Source organism: Belonocnema kinseyi, chromosome 7 (genome assembly GCF_010883055.1).
Source record: "Belonocnema kinseyi isolate 2016_QV_RU_SX_M_011 chromosome 7, B_treatae_v1, whole genome shotgun sequence".
Taxonomy (NCBI): domain Eukaryota; kingdom Metazoa; phylum Arthropoda; class Insecta; order Hymenoptera; family Cynipidae; genus Belonocnema; species Belonocnema kinseyi.
Genome location: NC_046663.1, coordinates 96,725,888 through 96,746,966, shown reverse-complemented (window position 1 = coordinate 96,746,966; position 21,079 = coordinate 96,725,888). Strand labels below are relative to the sequence as shown.

The following is a 21,079-nucleotide window of genomic DNA, read 5'->3' as shown; positions in this document are numbered from 1 at the left end:
TTTCCAACAAAAAAAAAATGTCTAAAAATATCGCGATTTTCACAAAAAAGAAGACTAACACATCCTCCCGCGTGATTGAAAATAAATACAGAGACTATCAATTACAGTTTGCAGTTTGAATCGCTTTATGATCTGTATTAGAACTGAAGATAATATAGTTGCACATTTTTGTGCTTTTAAGCAACAATTTTTATTATTTTTTAAATTTCTTATTTGCAACTGGTACACAACAATTTTCCTCATACTTCTGAATTTTTTAAAAATTTTTCCATCGCCCCTTGTATAAGAAATAATGCTCTAAACTTAACTGTTCTTAAATGTACCCAAAAATCCTTACTTTTTTTTTACATTTTTCAGTCTGCTAAGCACAACATTTTTTTACATAAACGTCTTCAAGCTCATTAACGTAAAACACTTTCAGCTTTTGAATGACTGTTTTTTTGTGCGCTAGCATTTTGTTGACTGAGTTGTTAAGCTTCAAAGGCAGATGTCTATAGTTTTCTCGCCGATAGTAGGCTACTCTTATGGATTTTGAATCGCGGAATCGGAATATGGTCTCAGAATTTGTCCTACACGTCTCAGTATTCCCCTAGATGCTAAAGTCGAGGAAAGTCTAGGGATTTTCTCGTCACGCAGGGCATACAGAAAATTTATCTGCACGAGAAAAGTGACTAGGCTACCCTTATGGATTTTGAGCCGCTAAATCCAAATCTGGCCTCAGGATTGATCTTACGCGTCTCAGTTTCCCCTTGGATGCAGAAAATAAGAAAAATCCTAGTGCTAATTTGCACGTTATTTTGTTAATACCAGTATGCGCGAAAATAGGCACATTGATATTATATTTTTAATTGCAACGACTTGTAGAAACTTAATTTGTACACAGAAAGTCTGTAGTGGGCGTTCTATTTCCCCTTACTTGGGTAATTCTAGGGAAATTGAAGGGCTTTCTCAGATTATATAAATTGACACGGGAAAAAATAACAAAAACCTAATATCCTTTACAGCTTTGCATGCTAAATCAGTGACTTGTCCCGTGCAGACAACTTTTCTTTTGGTGGGCCTCTGTGACCAGAAATTCCCTAGGCTTTTCCCTACATTTTGCATCTAGAGTGAAAATGGGACAAACCCGAAAAATGTGGGGGTTATATTTAGATTTAGCACGCAAACCTGCAAAGGATATGGCATTTTTGTTATTTTTTCCCGTACAAATCTATATAATATGAGAAAGACCTTCAATTTCCCTAGAATTATCCAAGGTAGGGGAAAAGGAAGGCACACTAGAAAATTTCTGTGTATTAATTAAGTCTCTATAAGTCGCGGCACTTAAGAATATAACATCCATCTGTCTATTTTCACGTATACTGGTATTATCAAAATGACGTCTAGAATATCCTTAGGTTTTTACCTATTTTCTGCATCTAGAGACAAACTGAGACGTGTACGAGAAATTCTGAGGCCAGATTTGGATTCAGCGGCCCAAAATCCATAAAGGTAGCCTAGTAACTTGTTTCGTGTAGGCAAATTTTTTGTATGCCCTATGTGACCGGAAAATCCCTAGGCTTTTTCCTACTTTTCGCATCTAGGGAGAAAATGCTAAAAGCTCGAAAAATTTAGTGGTCAAATTTATATTGAAAGCGCAAAAACTGCCGAGGAAATAGCATTTTTCTTATTTTTTTCTTTATAAGTCAGATAACATGCGCATCACCTTCAATTCCCCTATATTTATCTTAGCTAGAGGAAACTTTAAGCACACTGGGAATCTTTGGCCATTATTTGAATGATTTTAATTTGCTTCAACAATTTTTTCTCTGCCTGTCTCGTAAAAATGTAGTGTTTTGTGGAATTAATAAGGCAGTTAATAAATGTTAGGAGTGATATTTTTTGTGAATGCAATTAAAATCACTTGCTCCTTCTCATAGGAATGATAAAGAAAATTCTAATTTGTTCTGGTTTTTTAGAATAGAAATAATACTTAGACCAGTATAAAACAGCAAATACACGAGAACGCCTATATAATAACAGTTTCGGGGGTTGCCTCGTACTGGCCTTGAGACTAAATCAGTCTGTGGGAACGTAAGCAGTCTATTGTAAACTGATGGCGACCCATTTCTGACATTGACACATACTGCCACAGGGCTGTGAAAATGCGTGGACCAGCAGTTCTTAGAAGGATTAAATCAGTCGCTTCTATATAGGCGTTCTTGTGCATTCTGTTGTCCTCCTATTTATGTATATTGCTATTTTATTAAAATGTAATGGCGATGAAACAATTAAAAAAAACTTTCGCAGAGAAATTTCTTTAAAATATTTCTTCTGGTGTCTATAGGTTACAAATTTTTCATCTCATCTATATTATGTGTTTTCAATCATTTTTACGGGGGAAGGTCCAACAATCTTTTCAATCCTCACAAAAAATGTTTACAGGTAGAATTATGATCTTATATCTGTCTTCATAATGAATTGTACTTTTTATTACCTTTACCGAATATGTATTTTTTAAATAAATCTAAAACTACGAAAATCTCATATCTTACATAAGGTAAATGTGCCAGTCTTCGTCAATGCATGGGTTGTCGGTAGATGGGCATTATTTTATATATAGTAAGCTGCTGTGTTCTTCATTCTTAGCAAAAATGTTTTTTCCTCAACACTATTACCGATCACTCAAACATCGAAGTGCCGATAACTCAAGCAGCCAGGTTTCTGACTTGCCAATATCTCATGCATTCTCGTATTTATAAATTCGAACTTCTTGTAATATTCATTCTAATAGGATATGTTACAAGTAATAAGTAATTTACCTTTCTTAAGGTAAGCTTTATTCGATAAAACCCAGTTCTTAAGCTTTAAAAATGTTTGATATAGTTTTTTAAACATTTGAAATCTGAAATTCGCCTTAAGCTTCTGATAACTGGCACACTTGCCTCACAGGATGCTCAAAAATTATAACATTTTGTTTTAACCTGAACAAATTTGGAGATAATTTTCTCACCTAGAGAAACAAGCTGTCGCGATAAGGCCGTCAAAAACTAAAAACCCAAGACGACTAGATGTCCGTCTACTTGTCCCGGGATTAATTGTCCGGCGGCGCCTAAATGTCACGTACCGAGCTCAAAATACGAAGTTCAAAATATCTTGGGGAAGACCGTTCTTGGTTTTTTCTTTTAGAAAAATTCTTTATTTAGTTTTAAAGAGACTAAAATTATAATTTAGCACTACACTGTTAGAAATTTATACAGCGATTTTATTATAAATGTAATGGAAGCAATATGCATATACGTGTAGTAAATTTAATATACCATTATCTTGTAAAATAATATACATGTTACTACAATAGAGTGCATAAAAGTTCAAAGTTCTTTCATATATTCAAATCTTGTCAAATATTTAGAACTAAAATAATAACCTACAATACATCGACTAAATTTCTATTTATAATCAAAGTGCAACGTACGGGTGGGGTTTTCGTCAAAATTCAATGCCAATGTCAGAATTTTACCTCAGTAGTAGTGCTGCTTTATTATTTAAAATTAAAAATTACTGTCCAAATTATTTTTAACTTGTTTAAAGTGAAATTACCTGGCTCTTCTAAGAATTGATCAATATACATGTATATTAAATTTACCACGGAGCCTCTTTCATAGACTATTTCATAGACCGAGTTCTTAAATTTACTATACAAATGTATAGTAAATGTATATTAAAATTGCAAACATTTTTAGCAGTGTACGCATGCGTGCAGTTTTTGGATTTATTGGGAAAACAATTTTTGATACCAAATAAAAATTCCTATTAACGCTTTATTTTTAGCTTATCCTTTAAAGATTAGGTAAATATAATTTTCCTAAGATTCTTGAGAAAATTCAAAAAGATTTTTGAAGATTTCGGATATGTAAAATAAAACTTGTTATAAAATGTTTTAATTTTATATAAAAACGGTTCGAATTATTCAAAAAGGCGAGTTTTCAACAAAATAGTTGTTCGGGACTGTAGCCGAGCTTATGAAAAATACTCCACTACTCATGCGGAATTTCGGGACAACAAGACACTTCGAAGAAAGGTTTTTAACCAAATAGTTGATTTTTTAACTAAAAAAGGTAAATTTTAAATCAAAAAAGGAATAGCTAAATCTTCAGTTAACAAAATTAATGATCAATCATATAGTTATAATTTGGACCAAATATAAACATAACAAAACAAAAAAAAGATTTTTTATTAAAGTAGTTCCTATTTTAAGAAATTAGTTGAATCTTTGACAAAAAATTAGTTTTTAATCACATAATTGCATTTTTAACCAAATAATTCTTATTTAAACCATATAGACGAATTTTAATCCATACAAGATGAATTCCAACCCCAAACTATAAAAGCAAACTATTCAACGAAAATAAATTATCTTGAAGAAAAGTAATCGGATTCTCTTATTCCTTTCTATTAATTCAGTTCTCATTCGAACTACACTACTAAAAAGAGGTGAAGTTTCTTGAAAATGGGAAAAAGAAGAATTCTTTAAAAATGGGATGATGAGGGGAATAGGGGAAACATTGTCAAGTCTGAAATATTAAAGTAATTGTCAAACTTTTAAGTTATTATTGAACTGTAGCATTGCAGCGGCATCTTTCGCAAACTGCGCAAAATGACCACCACTTCCTTGTTACCAAACGTAGTTTGTGGCGTGCTCCCCTTCATCCCTCAAATTGGTAAAGTAGTTTATAGATATCCAAAAAGTTAAAAAGGTTTTTTTCAAAAATTAAAACTTACGCGCACAATCTTTGAAAAACGTTTTTTACTAGATCCGGAACTTATTACTAACGCAAAACAAAAGGTTGTATTAGGTGGCTGGAAATATACACAATTTTGTGCAGTAAAGTTCTTAAAACTAACTGTTTAAAAACAAAACATTTGACGATTTCGTAAAAACCAAACTTATGCTACATTGTGCTTGACAAAAGTAATATTTTCCCCTCTTAAAAAAGTTGGTTAAGGCCAGCAATTTTCATATTAAAACACAAAATGTGAAACTCAAATTACATACAAGGCCCCAAAAAAGAATTAAATTAAAAAAAAAAAAAAACAATAACTTGTGCTGAATTATACTCTGAATGATCCCTAATGTCAAATTCAGAAAATATACCAGACCCAAACATAAGTTTGGGTTTTCAAAAATAACTTGTATTGCACAAATGAGCACAAATCTAGAAAAATGTAGCATAATTTTCATTTTTTTTTAAATATAAAGTTTGCCGCTCTGTCTTCCGGGACATAGTTCATGGACGGCCCCTAAATTGAAACGTGCTTTGAGAATCTGATGTAGATTAGTTTCATTAATACAAGCTTTAGTCTTTAGTCTGTATAGAGTGTTATCGTGTATGTACCGATAACCTCTGAGAGAATAGCAACGCATCAGACTTTCCAATATACCGGTCAATGGTAAGTGCAGCCTTACTAAAATGCTAATCAGTAATCGCACATGTCAATACTAAATATAGGCAAGTCTCAGACTTTTCCCTCTCTAATGCCCCTTTATTTATTTTTTAAATAAAAATATATGATAATAATATTGATATTAAATCGCCTAGATTTAACTTTGTCTAGACGAATTGATCTGGAAGGTCGAGTCTGGTTCAAATAAGTTACTAACCAGTTTCGAATTTGTTTTATACATATTTAATTCGCGAAGTTTCTATCGACAACATTTTTTTCTGAAAGTTTTAAAATATTTAGATCGTATATTGTACTTATCAGTCCATTTTCTATTTTTTATTAATACACAGTATGCTCCTGTAGTATGAGGGTAGCTGTTTTTGACATTCGCAGAAGTCGTGGCTGAAATGCTACTAATTTTAAAAAAGCAAAGCATACAATTTTTCATCCAAGATATCAGCATAGGTGTCAAAATTTTAAAAACAATCAGCCCTAACAAAAGTTATTGAGTTAATAAAAAAAAGTGGAAGTGAGAATTATTGTTTGACTCTATAACGTGAATCAGTTTCAGATTACTATCGAGTTTCACTGATTTATCAATAAAAAAAATAACCTTGGCATATGTAGAACATCTTTTTTCTTGAAGTTTCTTTTTGTCTTAAACCTGTTTGTAACTTTATTATTTTTGCATTCTTATCGATTTATTTAACATTTGTCAGTACCATTTTTGACAACTGATTGTAGCTTCATTAATTGAAAATGTATTTTTTTAAATATAAAATTTCATTTTTCTTCCAAATAGTGTGAAGTAAGAAAAAAATGTTCAGAAGTAAAATTAATAATCACACAAACATTTACAAATTTAAAAAAATGTTGTTATAAGACGAATAGTTTTGGTTTTATTCGTCAAAAAGGTTATGGAAAATAAAAATTGCAATTTCTAGCTCGAGTATATCCTATATACAGCCTGTTCTAATGCCAAAGTTTCGACAACTGTAAATTGGTGATTGTGAATTCTCTTTTGTTAAATCTGCATTAGGTTTAGTGCACACATTTTCGCCACGTATTTAGTGCTTCGCACTCGATTAATTTTTTCCTAATTGTGAACTTTTCAATATTATGTTGAACTTTGTTATAACAAATTTACATTTATTAAATTGATTGTTGTGCCCCTATCCGGTACTGCTAATTTTAATATTGCAAAATAAAGTATAAATTTTATTTTTCAAGATTACTATAATATTATTTACTTATTTGGCATTAATCTCTATAAGCAACTGCCCTGGTAAATATATTATTTCAATAAATGAAGGGACACACTTTATCGAACCATGAAACGAACATTCTGAAAAAAGCATCCTTCTCTGAGAAAACCTTTATCAAAGGAACAGCATGTCCCTATAAACTATGATTTTACGTATGAAAAGATGCGTTACTGTTTTATTTTTAAATTAAAAAGAACAAACAAGAAAATACTTTTGAGCTATTGGTTAGCTCTATTGAATCGCAAAAAGAGTACATTAAAAAAGATAACCATGTACGAGAGAGCCTTGGTCAAAGATCGACGAGCACCAAAAAGTTTAAATGTTTACACATAAAAAGTTGCGCAACTGTTTAATTGTTTAATTTAAGAGAAAAATAAAAATGTACTTTTGAGCTATTCCTTGGCTCTATTGAATCACAAAAAGAGCGCTTTAAAGAATATAATCATGTGCGAGTAAACCCTGGTCAAAGATAGGTGTGCACCGGAAAGCTTCAATTTTGAAGCATAAAAAGTAACATTTGCAGTAACTATTTCTCTTCAAGCATTCATAATTTTTTACGGACAAACTTAAAAAACTAGAATGGACACGTGCTCTGAAAGTCAATGACGCAACGGTGAGACGTGGGACGCGACTTAGGGAGAAACAAGTAGTTTAAGCTAATGAACCGATTTTCGAAAATTTGGCACGTACGCCCGTATGCATTGTGTCCCTTTAAATGTATATTATTACAATTCATAATGTGCTTTGATATTAAAACAGACGTATATAATTTAGGCGAATAATTTTGTTAGTCAACTTTTTTTGTATCTTGAGTTCCTTTTCCACAAATTGCATTTTTTTGCTTTTTAGTTTATTTTATATAGGATAAAAAACAATGCGTCCTATCAAACAATGATTTATAACAATTGTGTAGCTTTTTTTTGTGAATAAATTTTGTTTGTTCATTTTTTTCGTACTAAGTGTAATTCGTCCAATTTAATGTTTTTATTTTTATTTTATTTTTTACGAATTAAACAAAAAACAGGCGTCCTATCAAAAAGTTTAATGGCAAATGTGTAAATCTTTTTTCGTATCTTATCTTTTTCGTATATGATTTACAGAAGTTTCTTTATTATAGAGAGAAAATTCCAGTAAATCTAATATGAATGGTACAGTTTTCTCAGCAGACTCTTTTCCTCATTAACAAAATATGACTCGTCGCTTATGTAATAATCCAACACAGTATATTTGGCTTAAAATTTTCATTTTACGACATAAACAAAAAATGTTGAACTTTTCAGTAAAGCAGAAAGGTATCAGGTAAAATCGAATTTAACATTTAAAAATAACATAAAACTCCATGGGGCGATTATGTAACTTGTTAACTTTCATTTCTACATTCACATTCACGAACTTGTCGTTGATTGTTTTTTATATTAATTGTTGCAACAATTGAAATGTACAAAAAAGACAACCGACGTGCATTCTGAAAAAGTGGAAGTGGAAGTGAAAGTGAAAAAGTTATATAATTATCCCCTTATCCCAAGCTGAAGTGTTGGCAAATTGAGGCCAAAAAAGAGTGATTAAAAAAAGTTATCTAGGTTCGAGAAAATGAGTGTGAAAGTTGATAATCTTAAAGTGGCGCTAACCTCAAATTGGAGTAGGATCGACTGCGGATTGTGATATAAAATTCAATTTTTAGTTAAAACAAAAAACAATAGCGAGATATTGAGTATGCGAATATGGATAAACAAAACTTGATGTAAAAATAGTCAATTTCAAAAAAAATTTTGATAGCAAAAATTTATCTTGCTCCGAAAAAATATAAATTAAAGATCACGATATCACAGTTTGACAGAAATTATTTCCTAAAAATCTGAAACATAAAATAAGATTTAAAAAATACTTTTACCACGATGTACATTCGATTTCTTCACATGTTTTCATGCAGTAAACCCTTTTTCGCCAAAATTTTGCTTATCTAGTTTTTGCACTGCTTTTATTTTATTTTATTTTAATTAAAAAATTCATGAGAATTCAATTTAAAAAATATTTTTGTGATCTCTAAATAATATATTTTAAATCTTGCAAAGAAGGAAAACCTGTCTCACCGTAAGAAAGAAATTTTCGCTTCCGCGCTGGATAATAAATCTAAGAAGAAAAATTTTGGGATTTTCTTTAATAAATATTTAGGTATTAAAATTATATTTCCATAAAAATTTAATATTCATTCGACTTGATTGTATTGTAATTGCAGAATGGTACATGTGGAGATGCTATCAACCCTATGGTTGTTTTTATATCGGATCTCCATGGTCTGGAGAGAATCGTCCAGTCTCAACTTTTCCAGTCAGACCTGACAGTATCAACCCACGATTTCTTCTCTACACTCGGGAACAATCAGATAAAACAGATAAATCTTATTCATTAAGTATAGATCAGTTTGAAAGTATACGAAACGCACCTTTCAAAAAGGATGGCACCCTCTACTTCATAATTCATGGATACCTGGATAATGGAGACAAAACGTGGGTTTTGGTGAGTTCAGTAGTTGAAAAAAAGTGATCCATTTACTTGTTTCTTTATTTTGCATGAATAATTAATTTCATGCATAACTTTTAACGTTTATCGAGTGGGTTTAGAGAACGATGAGGGAAATACTGATCAGAGAAGACAGCAATGTGGTAGTTGTGAATTGGATAGGAGGAGCTGGACCACCATATACCCAAGCAGTTGCTAATACCAGATTAGTTGGTGCTATGACAGCACGATTGGCTTCTCAATTAATCGAAATTGGAAAAATATTGCCTACTAAAATTCACGTGATTGGGCACAGTTTAGGAGCTCACACTGCTGGTTATGTTGGCTACCATCTTCGAGTTCAATATGGCTATAGTTTAGGAAGAATCACAGGTAATTGAGATTTCATTTTCTTCGAGAATTTTATAACGATATTAAAATTCGAATCCATAAGAATACAATTTAATTTTAAAATATCCAGTTTATTCTATTGAAATGACGTTTCCTTTTTTCGAATTATCATATCTAGCATTAGAAATTAATTATTATAGATGCTTTGGTAAATAAGCCACGAGATTTAAAAATGATAAACTGTATAATGTGTTGAAGAGTACAATCCTGAAAAATACTGCTCTCTGGTGACCAGGTACTGAAGTATCTAGAGGCATCCACCTTACCTGCGGCATTTAGTTTTTACCTGCAGAAACCTGATATGATGTTTGTTCCTTTTATTATAATTATTAATTAAATCTAAGTTCATGATCTGTTTTAAGGAATGAGGGACGTCAGGGTAAACATGAAAGAACAAAAACAGTATATTGTTCTGAAGTAACTACTGTTGCCACATTTTGTTGACTAGGTGTAATTTCAATTATGTGATTGCACAAGGTGCTACAAAATCCCAATTTATAAATTCGCTGAATTTCGCTTAATACATCCTGACCAATTTTTCATTTTCCATGCCCGTTCTTATTTTTTTCTTTAAGTATAAAAACAAATTTTCATCTAAAAGGTCAATAATTTTCATGCAAAAAATGTTTCTTTCTAAATTTATTTTAAATTCTTTGAGTGATAACACTCATACACAATTGTATAAGGGGGCGTGAACAAATTGTGTAAGACATCTGTAAAACACATGAATTTTCAACCAAATATTAGATTACGAGGTAGTTGAGTTTTGAAGACAAAAAGATAAATTTTGAACAAAAAACGATAGCGATAAATTCTCATTTAAAACAATTAATTTTCAAGCAAAAAAGTGGAATTTTCAACAAAATAATTAAATTTTCAACCCAAGGGGTAAGTCTTCGATAAAAAAATGAATTCTCAACAAAAAGTGTAATAGTTGTGTATATGATTTACAGAAGTTTCTTTATAATAGAGAGAAAATTCCAGTAATTTTAATATGAATGGCACAGTTTTCTCAGCAGACTCTTTTCCTCATTAACAAAATATGACTTGTCGCTTATGTGATAATCCTACACAGTATACTTTTAATATTCTTTTCACATGTGAAAAACCTTAAAAAATTAATTTTCTTGAAAATTCATGTATTTTGCACATGTCTCGCATAATTTGTGGATCACTCCTTATATAATTCTACATAACTGTTATCACTAAAAGTGTTTTAAATATATTTAAGAATAAAAATTTCTTACATTAAAATTATTAATTTTTAGTTTTTATTCCTGAAATAAAAATTCAGAACGATCAGGGAAACCTAAAAATTGGCCAGTGAAAAGTCAGAGTATTTCCAATCTTGGGTTTTCTAGCAACCCTGGCATTGTAAATTTTATTACTCTATAACGCTAGATTAGGAATTTTTAATTATTTGATTATTTTAATTTACTGATTAAACGGCAAATAAATTCTTTAAAAGTTTCAGCATCTACAAGCTTAAAAATTTTTTGAATAACGAATGTTTATAAATGTTATTTTTTAGCAAGTAACTTCATTTACAGAACTTACTAATTAAACAATTTAATCAGATTAAATAAGAAAAAATTAACCTTACTAGGAGGTAAGAATTAGTTTTCAATAATAATAATTTCAATTTAAATAATTTAATAAAAATATTGAAAAATGGTGATTTATCACCTGTTGTAAAAATACAACTTTTGATTGATATTTGACCGAAAAGTTACTGTTGCTCGTTTTAAACACAAATTTTTATTCTGGTGAATTTTTTTGACTGTGGTTGAATAATAAAATTGTACATTAGTAAATCTTACATTTTGCACACCAATGTGACATTTCTTGTCACTGCCATTCCACTGAAACTGAATTCTCAAAAACCGACAACAATACTTTCTACATTTTTGTGACACACCTATTTTTTAGAGAAGGATTAATTGTATGTTCTACCAAAAAAGAATAATTATCAAATTAAAAAGATAAATTCGTAACAAAAGAGTTGAGCCTTCAGCCAAGAAGGATTTTTCGATAAATAAAAAAAAAGTCATTCAAAATATTAAATTTTCAAACCAAAAGGTTAATTTTCTATCAAAGAAATACATTTTCAAACAAAAAGATGAAGGTTTAACTAGTCAGGTTACTTTTCTCCCTAAAAAAGAAAAATATTTAACAAAATGGTCAAATTTTTCATCTAAAGCTGATCTAGTTTCAACTTAAAATAGATAGTTAAATTTTCAGTAAGTAAGCTTAAACTTTGGTTGATCGAAAATTCCCTGACACACCCTGACTTTCCCTGACCAGTTGTAAACTCCCTGACTTTCCCTGACTTTCTGAAATTCCCTGATAGGTAGAAACTTTGTTATAAGTTTTATTTACGATCGAAATAAAATCCACTTTTTTATGAATAATTGTATTCAACGAAATCAGAGCATGAAACAAATTCACATTTCAAAATTAGATTTCCATACTAACACCTTTTCGGCTCATTAGAGACAAATACATAACAAAGCAAAAAAGAGTGAGAAAAAGGAAAAATATTATTTCTTCTGTTACAGTGCACCATAATCCAAAATAATTGATAATGCCAAAAGTGAAACCGAACGATAATAATTTTTAGAAAGCATACATTTCATCTCATAACATAAAATTTGTCAACTAAGTCTCATCAGCCTTGAAAAGTTGGGTAAACCTGCAAAAAATACAGTTATCCATAACATCTATGACTAAAGTGTAATGACATAAGAAATCATAACATATCTTGTTGCTTTATTAAAGACCGAGAAATGACTTCCGCGCTTTAAGAAAATTAAATTCTTATAAGAAGGAGCAAAACCATTATATAGATTATACTCAATCATATATTTTTTACATAGACTGCAGAAGATGTGGTTCCTGTAAATTATGAGCATATTAATAAGCAGGTCTTATAATCTGTAAAAAAATTCATAATTTTAGTGATTATGAACTAATTTTGAAAAACTGATCTTTGATACCAATGTATTTAATTTGATTTCAAGGCTTGGACCCAGCTGAACCTCATTTCAGTAATACTTCACCCATGGTGAGACTTGATCCAACCGATGCTGATTTCGTAACAGCGATTCACACAGATTGCAACCCCTTTATTAGTGGAGGCCTTGGAATCACTCAACCAGTGGGTCATATTGATTTTTATCCCAATGGTGGACGCAATCAACCGGGATGTAATGAGGGTGTATTGAATTCAATTACCCTTGAACGTGGCAGTTTCTTTCGCGGTAAGCATTTTTTACATTCTCATCAGAGAAGGTATTAGATTTGTGTAAAATTCGACCCCCCCCCCCCTACTTTTTGTCAACTGTCCACGCTTTGAGACCCCCTGAATCCGAAAAACAGGTTTTTACGAATTTGTCTGTCTGCCTGTATGTCTGTGCGTATGCCTGCCTGCCTGTATGTATGGCTGTCTGTTTGTGGACACGATACTTTTGAAAAAATTAATCTATTAGATTGCCCTTTGGTACACTCGTTTAGTGTCCTAAACTAAAGGTCAAGTTCGTTATCCAGCCATTTTGGATACAAATTCAAAAAGTGGGCACATTTTGAATATTTTTCAGAACACTTTTTACAAAATTCAAAAATTCTCTGTACAGTTATTCATAGAATTCAAAAAGTCGAACAATTTATTCTAATGACTTTTCTCAAAAGATCAAAAATTACCAGAGTTATAGCATTTACAAAATTTTCACAGTATTTCAAATATTCTCAAATATATTAATTCATTTTCAAAAAAATATATATATCTATATACATAAATATATATATATTTATATATATATATATGTGTATATATATATATATATGTGTATATATATGTATATATACAGGGCTGCCGAACTATGTATGAAGTGTATGGAATTCCATACCCTGGCACGAGCATGATTGTTTGCAAACAGCGATCCTGCGCCTACTAAAATCATATGGCATGTCAAGTTTTTCAAATTCCTTGCACTCATTGGCTGTTTCTTAGTTTCCACCAGCAGCAACAAAAATCTTTCCTGGATGCGCGCCCAGAAGGTCACTCACTAATTGTGCTTTGGAGTCCCTTTTTATATTGTAGTCTCTGGTCCATGATCTAATTCTAATAAATACATGGTCTAGCCACTTGAAGGCCCCATTTCGTCCAAGCCACGCAACCTCTTAATTGCTATTTTCGTCATGAACAATGTGTGAGCGTTATAAATGAAAATCGAATAAAAAATTATGATTTTTATTTTATTTTTCACATTTTAAAACTTCACTGAGGTATTTAGTTGATAAACAAAGAGAAAGAAAGTTTTCTAAAAAAAAATGAATGACTTATATCCAGAAAATCAATTCTCAATGAGACGGTGATAAAATATAACAGACGATTTTTCGTATTTAAGTCGTGATAAATAATACAGTTGACATTTTCTGTTGTTAAACCTTTAGGATATTAAAAAACATGTCTTTTGCAAATATTAAAAAATAGTTTAATCATAAAAGTCTTCATTTTTAATATATACGAAAATGTATAGATTTTAAGGTATTACGACTGTCACAAAATGCTTTTAACGCTATGTGTATTTGGATTTTTGAGAGTTTTCTAACAAAAAACTCGTTTTCACAAAATTGTTAGTTACCTTCTTCTACCTGTTCATGCTTCATATGTTAAGTATATTATGAACGTTATAAAAATTTGTAAAAAATATATTGAAAAAATATCAATAATTATAAATAAATATTTAATATATTTAATATCTTTTGATGAAATTTTCTTGAAAAATTGAAGAAAAAAGCATTTCTAAATAAATAAAGCATTATAATTGTTTCAGATGTTGTGGTCACTGCATTAAATAATTTTATTTATTCAGGACTTTCCCAATTGAATTCCAATTTTATTTTATTTTTATACGCATATGCCAGTTTTTGTCAACAGGAAGAGGTTATGCAAGACATAACCTGATTTTGATTAAAAAAAGCTTATGTTGCATCGCGAAATATTTTTAGAAGTTCTAGCACAACGAAGTGTGACTGGAAAGTCTTTGACAGACGTGGTTACATTTTTACTGGCAAATCCCGAAATAGGTGATCTTGTCCATGAGTTTAGAAAACTAATCAAAATCTTTCTTACGATTTCAAGCACTTCGTGCACGGACGAGCGGTCATTTTCAGCTCTTAGACGTTCCAAGTCCTATTTGTGGTCAACGATGGGACAAAAATGTCTTAACAATCTTGAAAATTTACGCGTACATAAAGAAATCTCTGACAACCTTGATGAAGAAAAACTCATGGATGAGTTCGACCTAAAAAATAAAATCAGAGGTGCTGCTTTCGCCTTACAAAAATATTGCGAAAAATAACTCCATTTTTTATTAGATTTTCCATTGTGTTTTTCTTATGGACAATTTGAAGATTGTGCGATTTAATATTTTTGTTAATATTTTATGCTCAGTTGACCGTATGTGTAAAGTATAAATCATAAAGAAAATATTGGAAACGAGCAAATTCAGTTCATGGAAAAACGATAAAAGTTTAAACAAAACGTTTAATAACAAAAAATTTTAAAAGAACCCGCATTTTTGTTAAACGGGACAATGAAACTTCGTCTGTTTTAATACCAATGCAAGTTACGAATTATAATAATCTACATTTCTGGGAATGATATAAAATTTCAGGTATAAACTCGAGTGCGAAGCACGAGATACGTGATAAGAATGTGTTCCTTAAAGCCGAAGGAGCTTTAACAAAAGAGAATTCACAATCATCAAAGTACTGTTGTCGATATTTTCATCTTTAGTTTTAAAGAGTCTATGCAGAAAGATCGAGTGCGTAGCGCGAGGTAAACACATTATCGAGCTTGAAGCGCGAGGTAAATGCATTATCGAGCGCGAAGCGCGAGAACCAATAGTCGCGCGTTGTAGGCGTACTCAAATTTGCGAACCGCGCGTGCAGATTTTTTTAAATACTAAAATGTTCATCTTGCAACATACCTAAACTGAAAAAATTGTTATCATCCAAAGTCTGCATTTAATTTAATCTGTCTTTTAGCAACAGAAGTTTCATTAATTTAACTAATGGTTGTTTTATACAGTGAACAGAACTTCTTTCATTCATAAACATAATTTCTTTTACCGTATTTTTATTACGGGTTCTATTTGTAGAATTACTTCATGAATGTTTATAATACATTTCACTTCAGTTCAATGCATCTGCTACCTTGAAATGGTAAATAATTTATTCTCTTTGAATGGAATATTTTGTTGTCATTGATGAGTGAAAGAACTATTTTCTCTAGACAAATTGAGTATTGTTCCAATTTTCTTTTAAGCAACCTAATCTTTAAATGAAAGATATGTGCCTTTTGATTAAATATTCGCATTCTTTGATAATAAAAATGTAAGGCTGTATAAAATTTCTTTCTTTGAAACAGGGATCCCAATGTGTTTGAAAAGCAGAAAATGAGATCAATGTAAATATTTTACGAACTCAAAGAAATGTTGTTGCTTCTGCATGCTGTACAAAAATTTAGTTATTCAGGAACACATGGAGAAAATTTGATTTTCACCTGGAACATCTAGATGTTTTAGATTAACATAGATAATGTTTAGCTATAGGAAGACCATATGGATGTTAAAGGTTAGTTTCTGTGGATATTAAAGATATGCAATGTAGAGTGTTCATGCTTCGAAGAATTTTTTGAAGAAAAACAGTACTCCTGTCAATCGTATACGACAAAAATGACATCGAACGATATTGACTGTACGATTTTAACATCTTGGATGTTTCAGGTTATCATAAAAATATATTTAAGCCTAATAACTCAAAAAGATAGTAGATGTTACGTTTTAATATTTGTATGTTTAGCGGTACTATCCTTTGCTTTCAACAGCTACTACTGAACATCCATTTTTTCCGTGCACAATTGAAGCGATTTAAAAATATCAAATACAATGTGAAATTAAAATTAGGTAAGCAAATGATAAAAAGTAAGAGGTAATGAGGAATCAAGTAATCATCAGAGATTCAGAGAATTTTCCAAAAAGCAATAGCTTTTTAATATTAGCCCTTCAAATTTCAAAAATTTGATTTTTTTTACATTCTAAAAGTACTTTATCAAATATATTCACACTAAACTTTATTTAAACAATAAAAAATTGTTTAAATAATTTGTTAATAATCAATTTCACCCAAATTTGTCTACTAGCGAGTCAAATTAACGACGTTAATCAGTTAAGAATTGAAAAATCAATTTTAAATTCACAACAGCAAAAATACAAATTCTCAAAAAAAAGGAAAACCACGCCAAAAAAATCTTGTAATCGCAGCCTATAGGAATTTTAGTTTTCTATGATAAAGTTTTTTGCTACAAAATGTGTTTCGTCTGACATTAAAAAATATTAATAATGTTTAAGATTCAGAATTCAAACGTTTATTTTGGATAATGAATATTTATAGAGTATCTCAAAGTTCGCGCTGGATTCCTTTAGTACATAATTATAATACCCTTCATTCTATTTTGTAAAAAATTGTATAACTGACTATGATACAATTTTTTTCATTAACAAGAAGGCGTGTGAATTATAATCATGCGTCTACAGGTATATTCTGAGGAAGTAATAATGCTACCCCATGGACGATTCGTCTTTCTAAAATGCTAAAAAAAAGACGATTAAAGTCATTAAGGTTATTATTTTCGAATTTAGATCGTGAAGTACGGCAATCGGTATTTTCAGATATGTTTTGACAATATTTTGCTTATAATTCAGTTTTACTAATATAATGCTAAAATAAAAGGCCATTAAAGTTATCATTGTCCAATATAAGGTATGAATTGCGATAATTAGTATTTCCAGAGAGGTTTTGACCATTTTACAAAATAATTCAGCACAGCTTTACAACAGAATTATCTTTCTTAGCGCAAAAACTTATATAAATACACATATTATTTAACAAATATTTGATTATTCATTATTTAGTATTTTTATTGAAAAATCTAATACTGCTTCTTAGGTTTACATTCCTGATCTGCGGATTCACAGTCGCGGGGGTTCAAATCCCCCATGCACATGGAATTTTCTTGAAAAATAAATCATTCAAAAATATTTTTAAAATAACACCTGTTGTCTTAGCAGTAATTAGTTTTCATGGAATCTTAAGAACTTGTTAAAAATTGCAGTCCTGTATACAGACTATTACTACAAACAAACAAAAATAGCGCACTTCTCGCGCTTATTGCACGTTCCCAGTTTTTACAGCCAAATTATCAAATTAAATTATATGATTCAATTTAAGGTTCTATAAAATATAATAATAATCATTCTTAAAAATGAATATTAAAAAAATAATGCTTATAATTTAAAATCATAAAACTTCGAACATTTTTTTTTAAATAGGTCTATCCTGACGATTTTCAATTGAAGATCTAATGGAAAAAATTAAAGAGTCAAAACAATTTTCCGAATTTCTAGTGATTTTTCTGAATGCTGTATCTCAGTGAAAAATGGTCGCATCAAGGTCTTAAAAAAACAGTTTGAAGCTTTAAGTTTCTAGGTTTGAGATCTTTCGGCAACAGAAATTTTCGGAACTACTTGTTCCGCGCAATTCTAACAAGTAGTGTGATAAACAAATTTAGCAAATTTTTTTCTTTTTTCAAGTCCACTAGATTGAAAAAAATGTTTCCAACTTAGCCATGGTATGGTAATTTAATTAAAAAAGGACTCGTTTGTCTTTGATCGACGATATTTCAGCAATCAATGGTAGCACAGAAAATTTAAGGGCAGTTCTGTTGGTTTTCCAGAACATCAGCGGGTAAATTTCAAATCTTCATGAAATGACTAATGTTGAGTTAGCCAAAGCTTTTGAAGAAATTAAAGAGTTACGTTGTTTGCGCTTGAACATGTCCTAATAATGGCTTAAATGAAAAATATGTCGAGCTTCATTCTTATTTTTTTCGCAAATACCGCTGGCGTTAGCGTTACCCTAAGCGTACGATGTGGACTGTGGAGGTTGCACGGTCGGATTGACGCTTCTGTGTGTGTCAAAACTAGAAACTTGATGGTTCAAAATGAGTTTTTTAAGACTATTTTTCACTGAGATAGTATTATGATATACAGCATTATGAAAAAGTACTAAGAATTCGGAAATTTTCTTTGGCCCTTTAATTTTTTCCATTTATGTATATATGACGTACATTTGAATGTTTTATTTTATACAGTTGAATTTTAAAGATTTACAATTGAAAACTCTATAGTTTTAAAAAGCTATCCATTTAAATTCTTAGAATAGGATGTTTATGAAGATGGAAAGTCAAGTTTTTAATTCTAAATCTTGCTAGTTGAAAAAAATTCGAATATAAATCATCAAAATTGCATCAATTTTAATTTTGAAACTTAAAATTTACATAATTATGAATTAAAAATGGCAAAAACTAAAAACTCTTCGATTTTAGAAAGAATTTGGAAATCAAAAGTCAGTTTTCAATACTAAATCTTTCACATTGAAGAAATGACGTAGGAAAATCATCAAAAATACAACATTTGTTATTGTTAATTGTCACAATTTTAAACTTTTCAGTTTTGAAAAGTTACAATTGAAAATTCCTGAATTTTTAGAATATACAGTTACAGAGTATTCCATTTTCAAGAATTATATTTTGAGGGTATGTAATTTTGAAGATTTTTTTGCAATAGCTTTTTAAATTTTAAAGATGTATACGTTCAAGCCAAACTTTGTGCTTTTTAAAAAATATTTGCAGGGAAAAATATTCTTATGGCATAAGAATTATTAATATTATTGGTTAAATTATTATTCTTTGGATTTTGTCTATTTATTGAAAAATTATTTAAACTTAGTAAAACATAAATAAAATGACTGAATTAGCGGCTTTTTAAAAGAAAATATTATTTTCAGGAATCAAGAGGTTCCTAGGTTGTAACCACATTCGAAGTTACGAATATTTCATCGAGAGCATCAATACAGATTGTCCCTTCCTGGCAGTTCCCTGTGCATCCTGGGATCGATTTCTAGAAGGAAACTGCTTTGACTGCGTCAAGCAATATTGCCCCAGGTTCGGGTTCGATGCTCAACCAGGAAACTATCACGCATCTGTTTATCTCATGACTGGACGCGAAAAACCTTTCTGCAGTAAGATTAACTCAAATATTATTTTCTCAACAAACATTCACTCAGCTATCAAGGATGTTTGAATACACTGAATCTAGGATTGAATACCGGTTTCTGGCAAGGCTTTCAGCAGCCTTGAATCTAAATCCAGATTTCCAGAACGTAAACGAGCAGGGACGCGTGGCGCAACCTGAAAAAACTAATGTGCTGAGCTCTTTGTCAAAATCGGGACTGATTAAATCCAAGCTCAAGTGTAATTTTATCTACAAAATTTGTATCAAATTATAAATCAAACACTCACGCTACTTGCCGGATTTTTTGGTTATCTCGAAGTTTTTAAATTAAAATATCAAAGTAATATTAAGAATTTTTACTGCGCACAGTGCACTTTAAAATTGAGAAGCTGTTTTTTAATGATTTATAAAATCGAAGAAGAGAGAGCCAATTTTAATCAATGCGGATTTTGAGGGGAGACCTCTAAGCCCTTTTTAGCAACAATTTTTTTAGGTTGAAGTTATTTATTTAACAAAATTTTGGTGGATTTTTTGTTTCAGCTTCAAGTTAGGGTAAAGGCTGAAATTATTATCCAATCCTGATAATAAAGGGCAAATTTTATTTCTTGAAAGATTCCTTTCAATTCGATTTGACTGGGTTTCAATAAGTTTACATTATTTAGAAGAAAAATGGTTTACAAAAGTAATAACCGTATAATTTCTAAACAAGTTTAAAAAAATTAATCTCAAGCAAACAAGATTGTAAAGAAACTTTCAAGCAATAAAATCACTTGTTGATCAATTAATGAAAAATAGAATCTTACAGCCTCAATACCACACGGTAAAAAAAATTGAGCTGTGACAGGGATATTATTCCTTATTATAGCCAAACATTTAGCTGAAAATGAACGAAGGAATCTAGAAAGATCCCTGGATCAGCGAAAATGAATATCCTTGACCATTTTCCATATACCAGGGATATCGTATAGTCAACCCCCTAATAAGTATAGCTATAATAGGGATATTAAGAATAGGTGTCTGAAGCAATTATCGGAAGAGCACCGGTGCATTATGGGAGCAACAAAATAAAATGGCGACGGTCTAATCGGGAGCAGTGACAGTTGAGATTTAATTTGGACAATTAAACGTTTTTTACCACTTAAAATGTGCGCGAATGTTAATATTAAATTAAGTTTATGATGCAGTAATAATAATTTACATGTGTTTCGATTGTAGGCGATAACTACGCGGAAAAAAATGCATCAGGGGAACGAGTGAATCGAGAATATATTAAACTCAAAGAAAGTGTCCGCTTAGATTAGGTAAAACGTTTAGTTAGAAGAGTTAAACATTTAGTTACTT

The 21,079-nt window shown here is 30.6% G+C and overlaps 1 protein-coding gene across 1 annotated transcript in view; it reads left to right on the top strand.

Annotated features, from left to right (window-relative positions):
- Positions 1 to 21,079, top strand: part of LOC117176720 (pancreatic triacylglycerol lipase-like) — a 33,691-nt gene that overhangs the window by 6,131 nt on the left and 6,481 nt on the right. The window contains exons 2-5 of the mRNA XM_033366982.1: positions 8,926 to 9,206; positions 9,311 to 9,581; positions 12,620 to 12,859; positions 19,512 to 19,745. Of these exons, the coding sequence (XP_033222873.1) occupies positions 8,926 to 9,206; positions 9,311 to 9,581; positions 12,620 to 12,859; positions 19,512 to 19,745 (1,026 nt within the window). The remainder of the gene's footprint in view (positions 1 to 8,925; positions 9,207 to 9,310; positions 9,582 to 12,619; positions 12,860 to 19,511; positions 19,746 to 21,079) is intronic.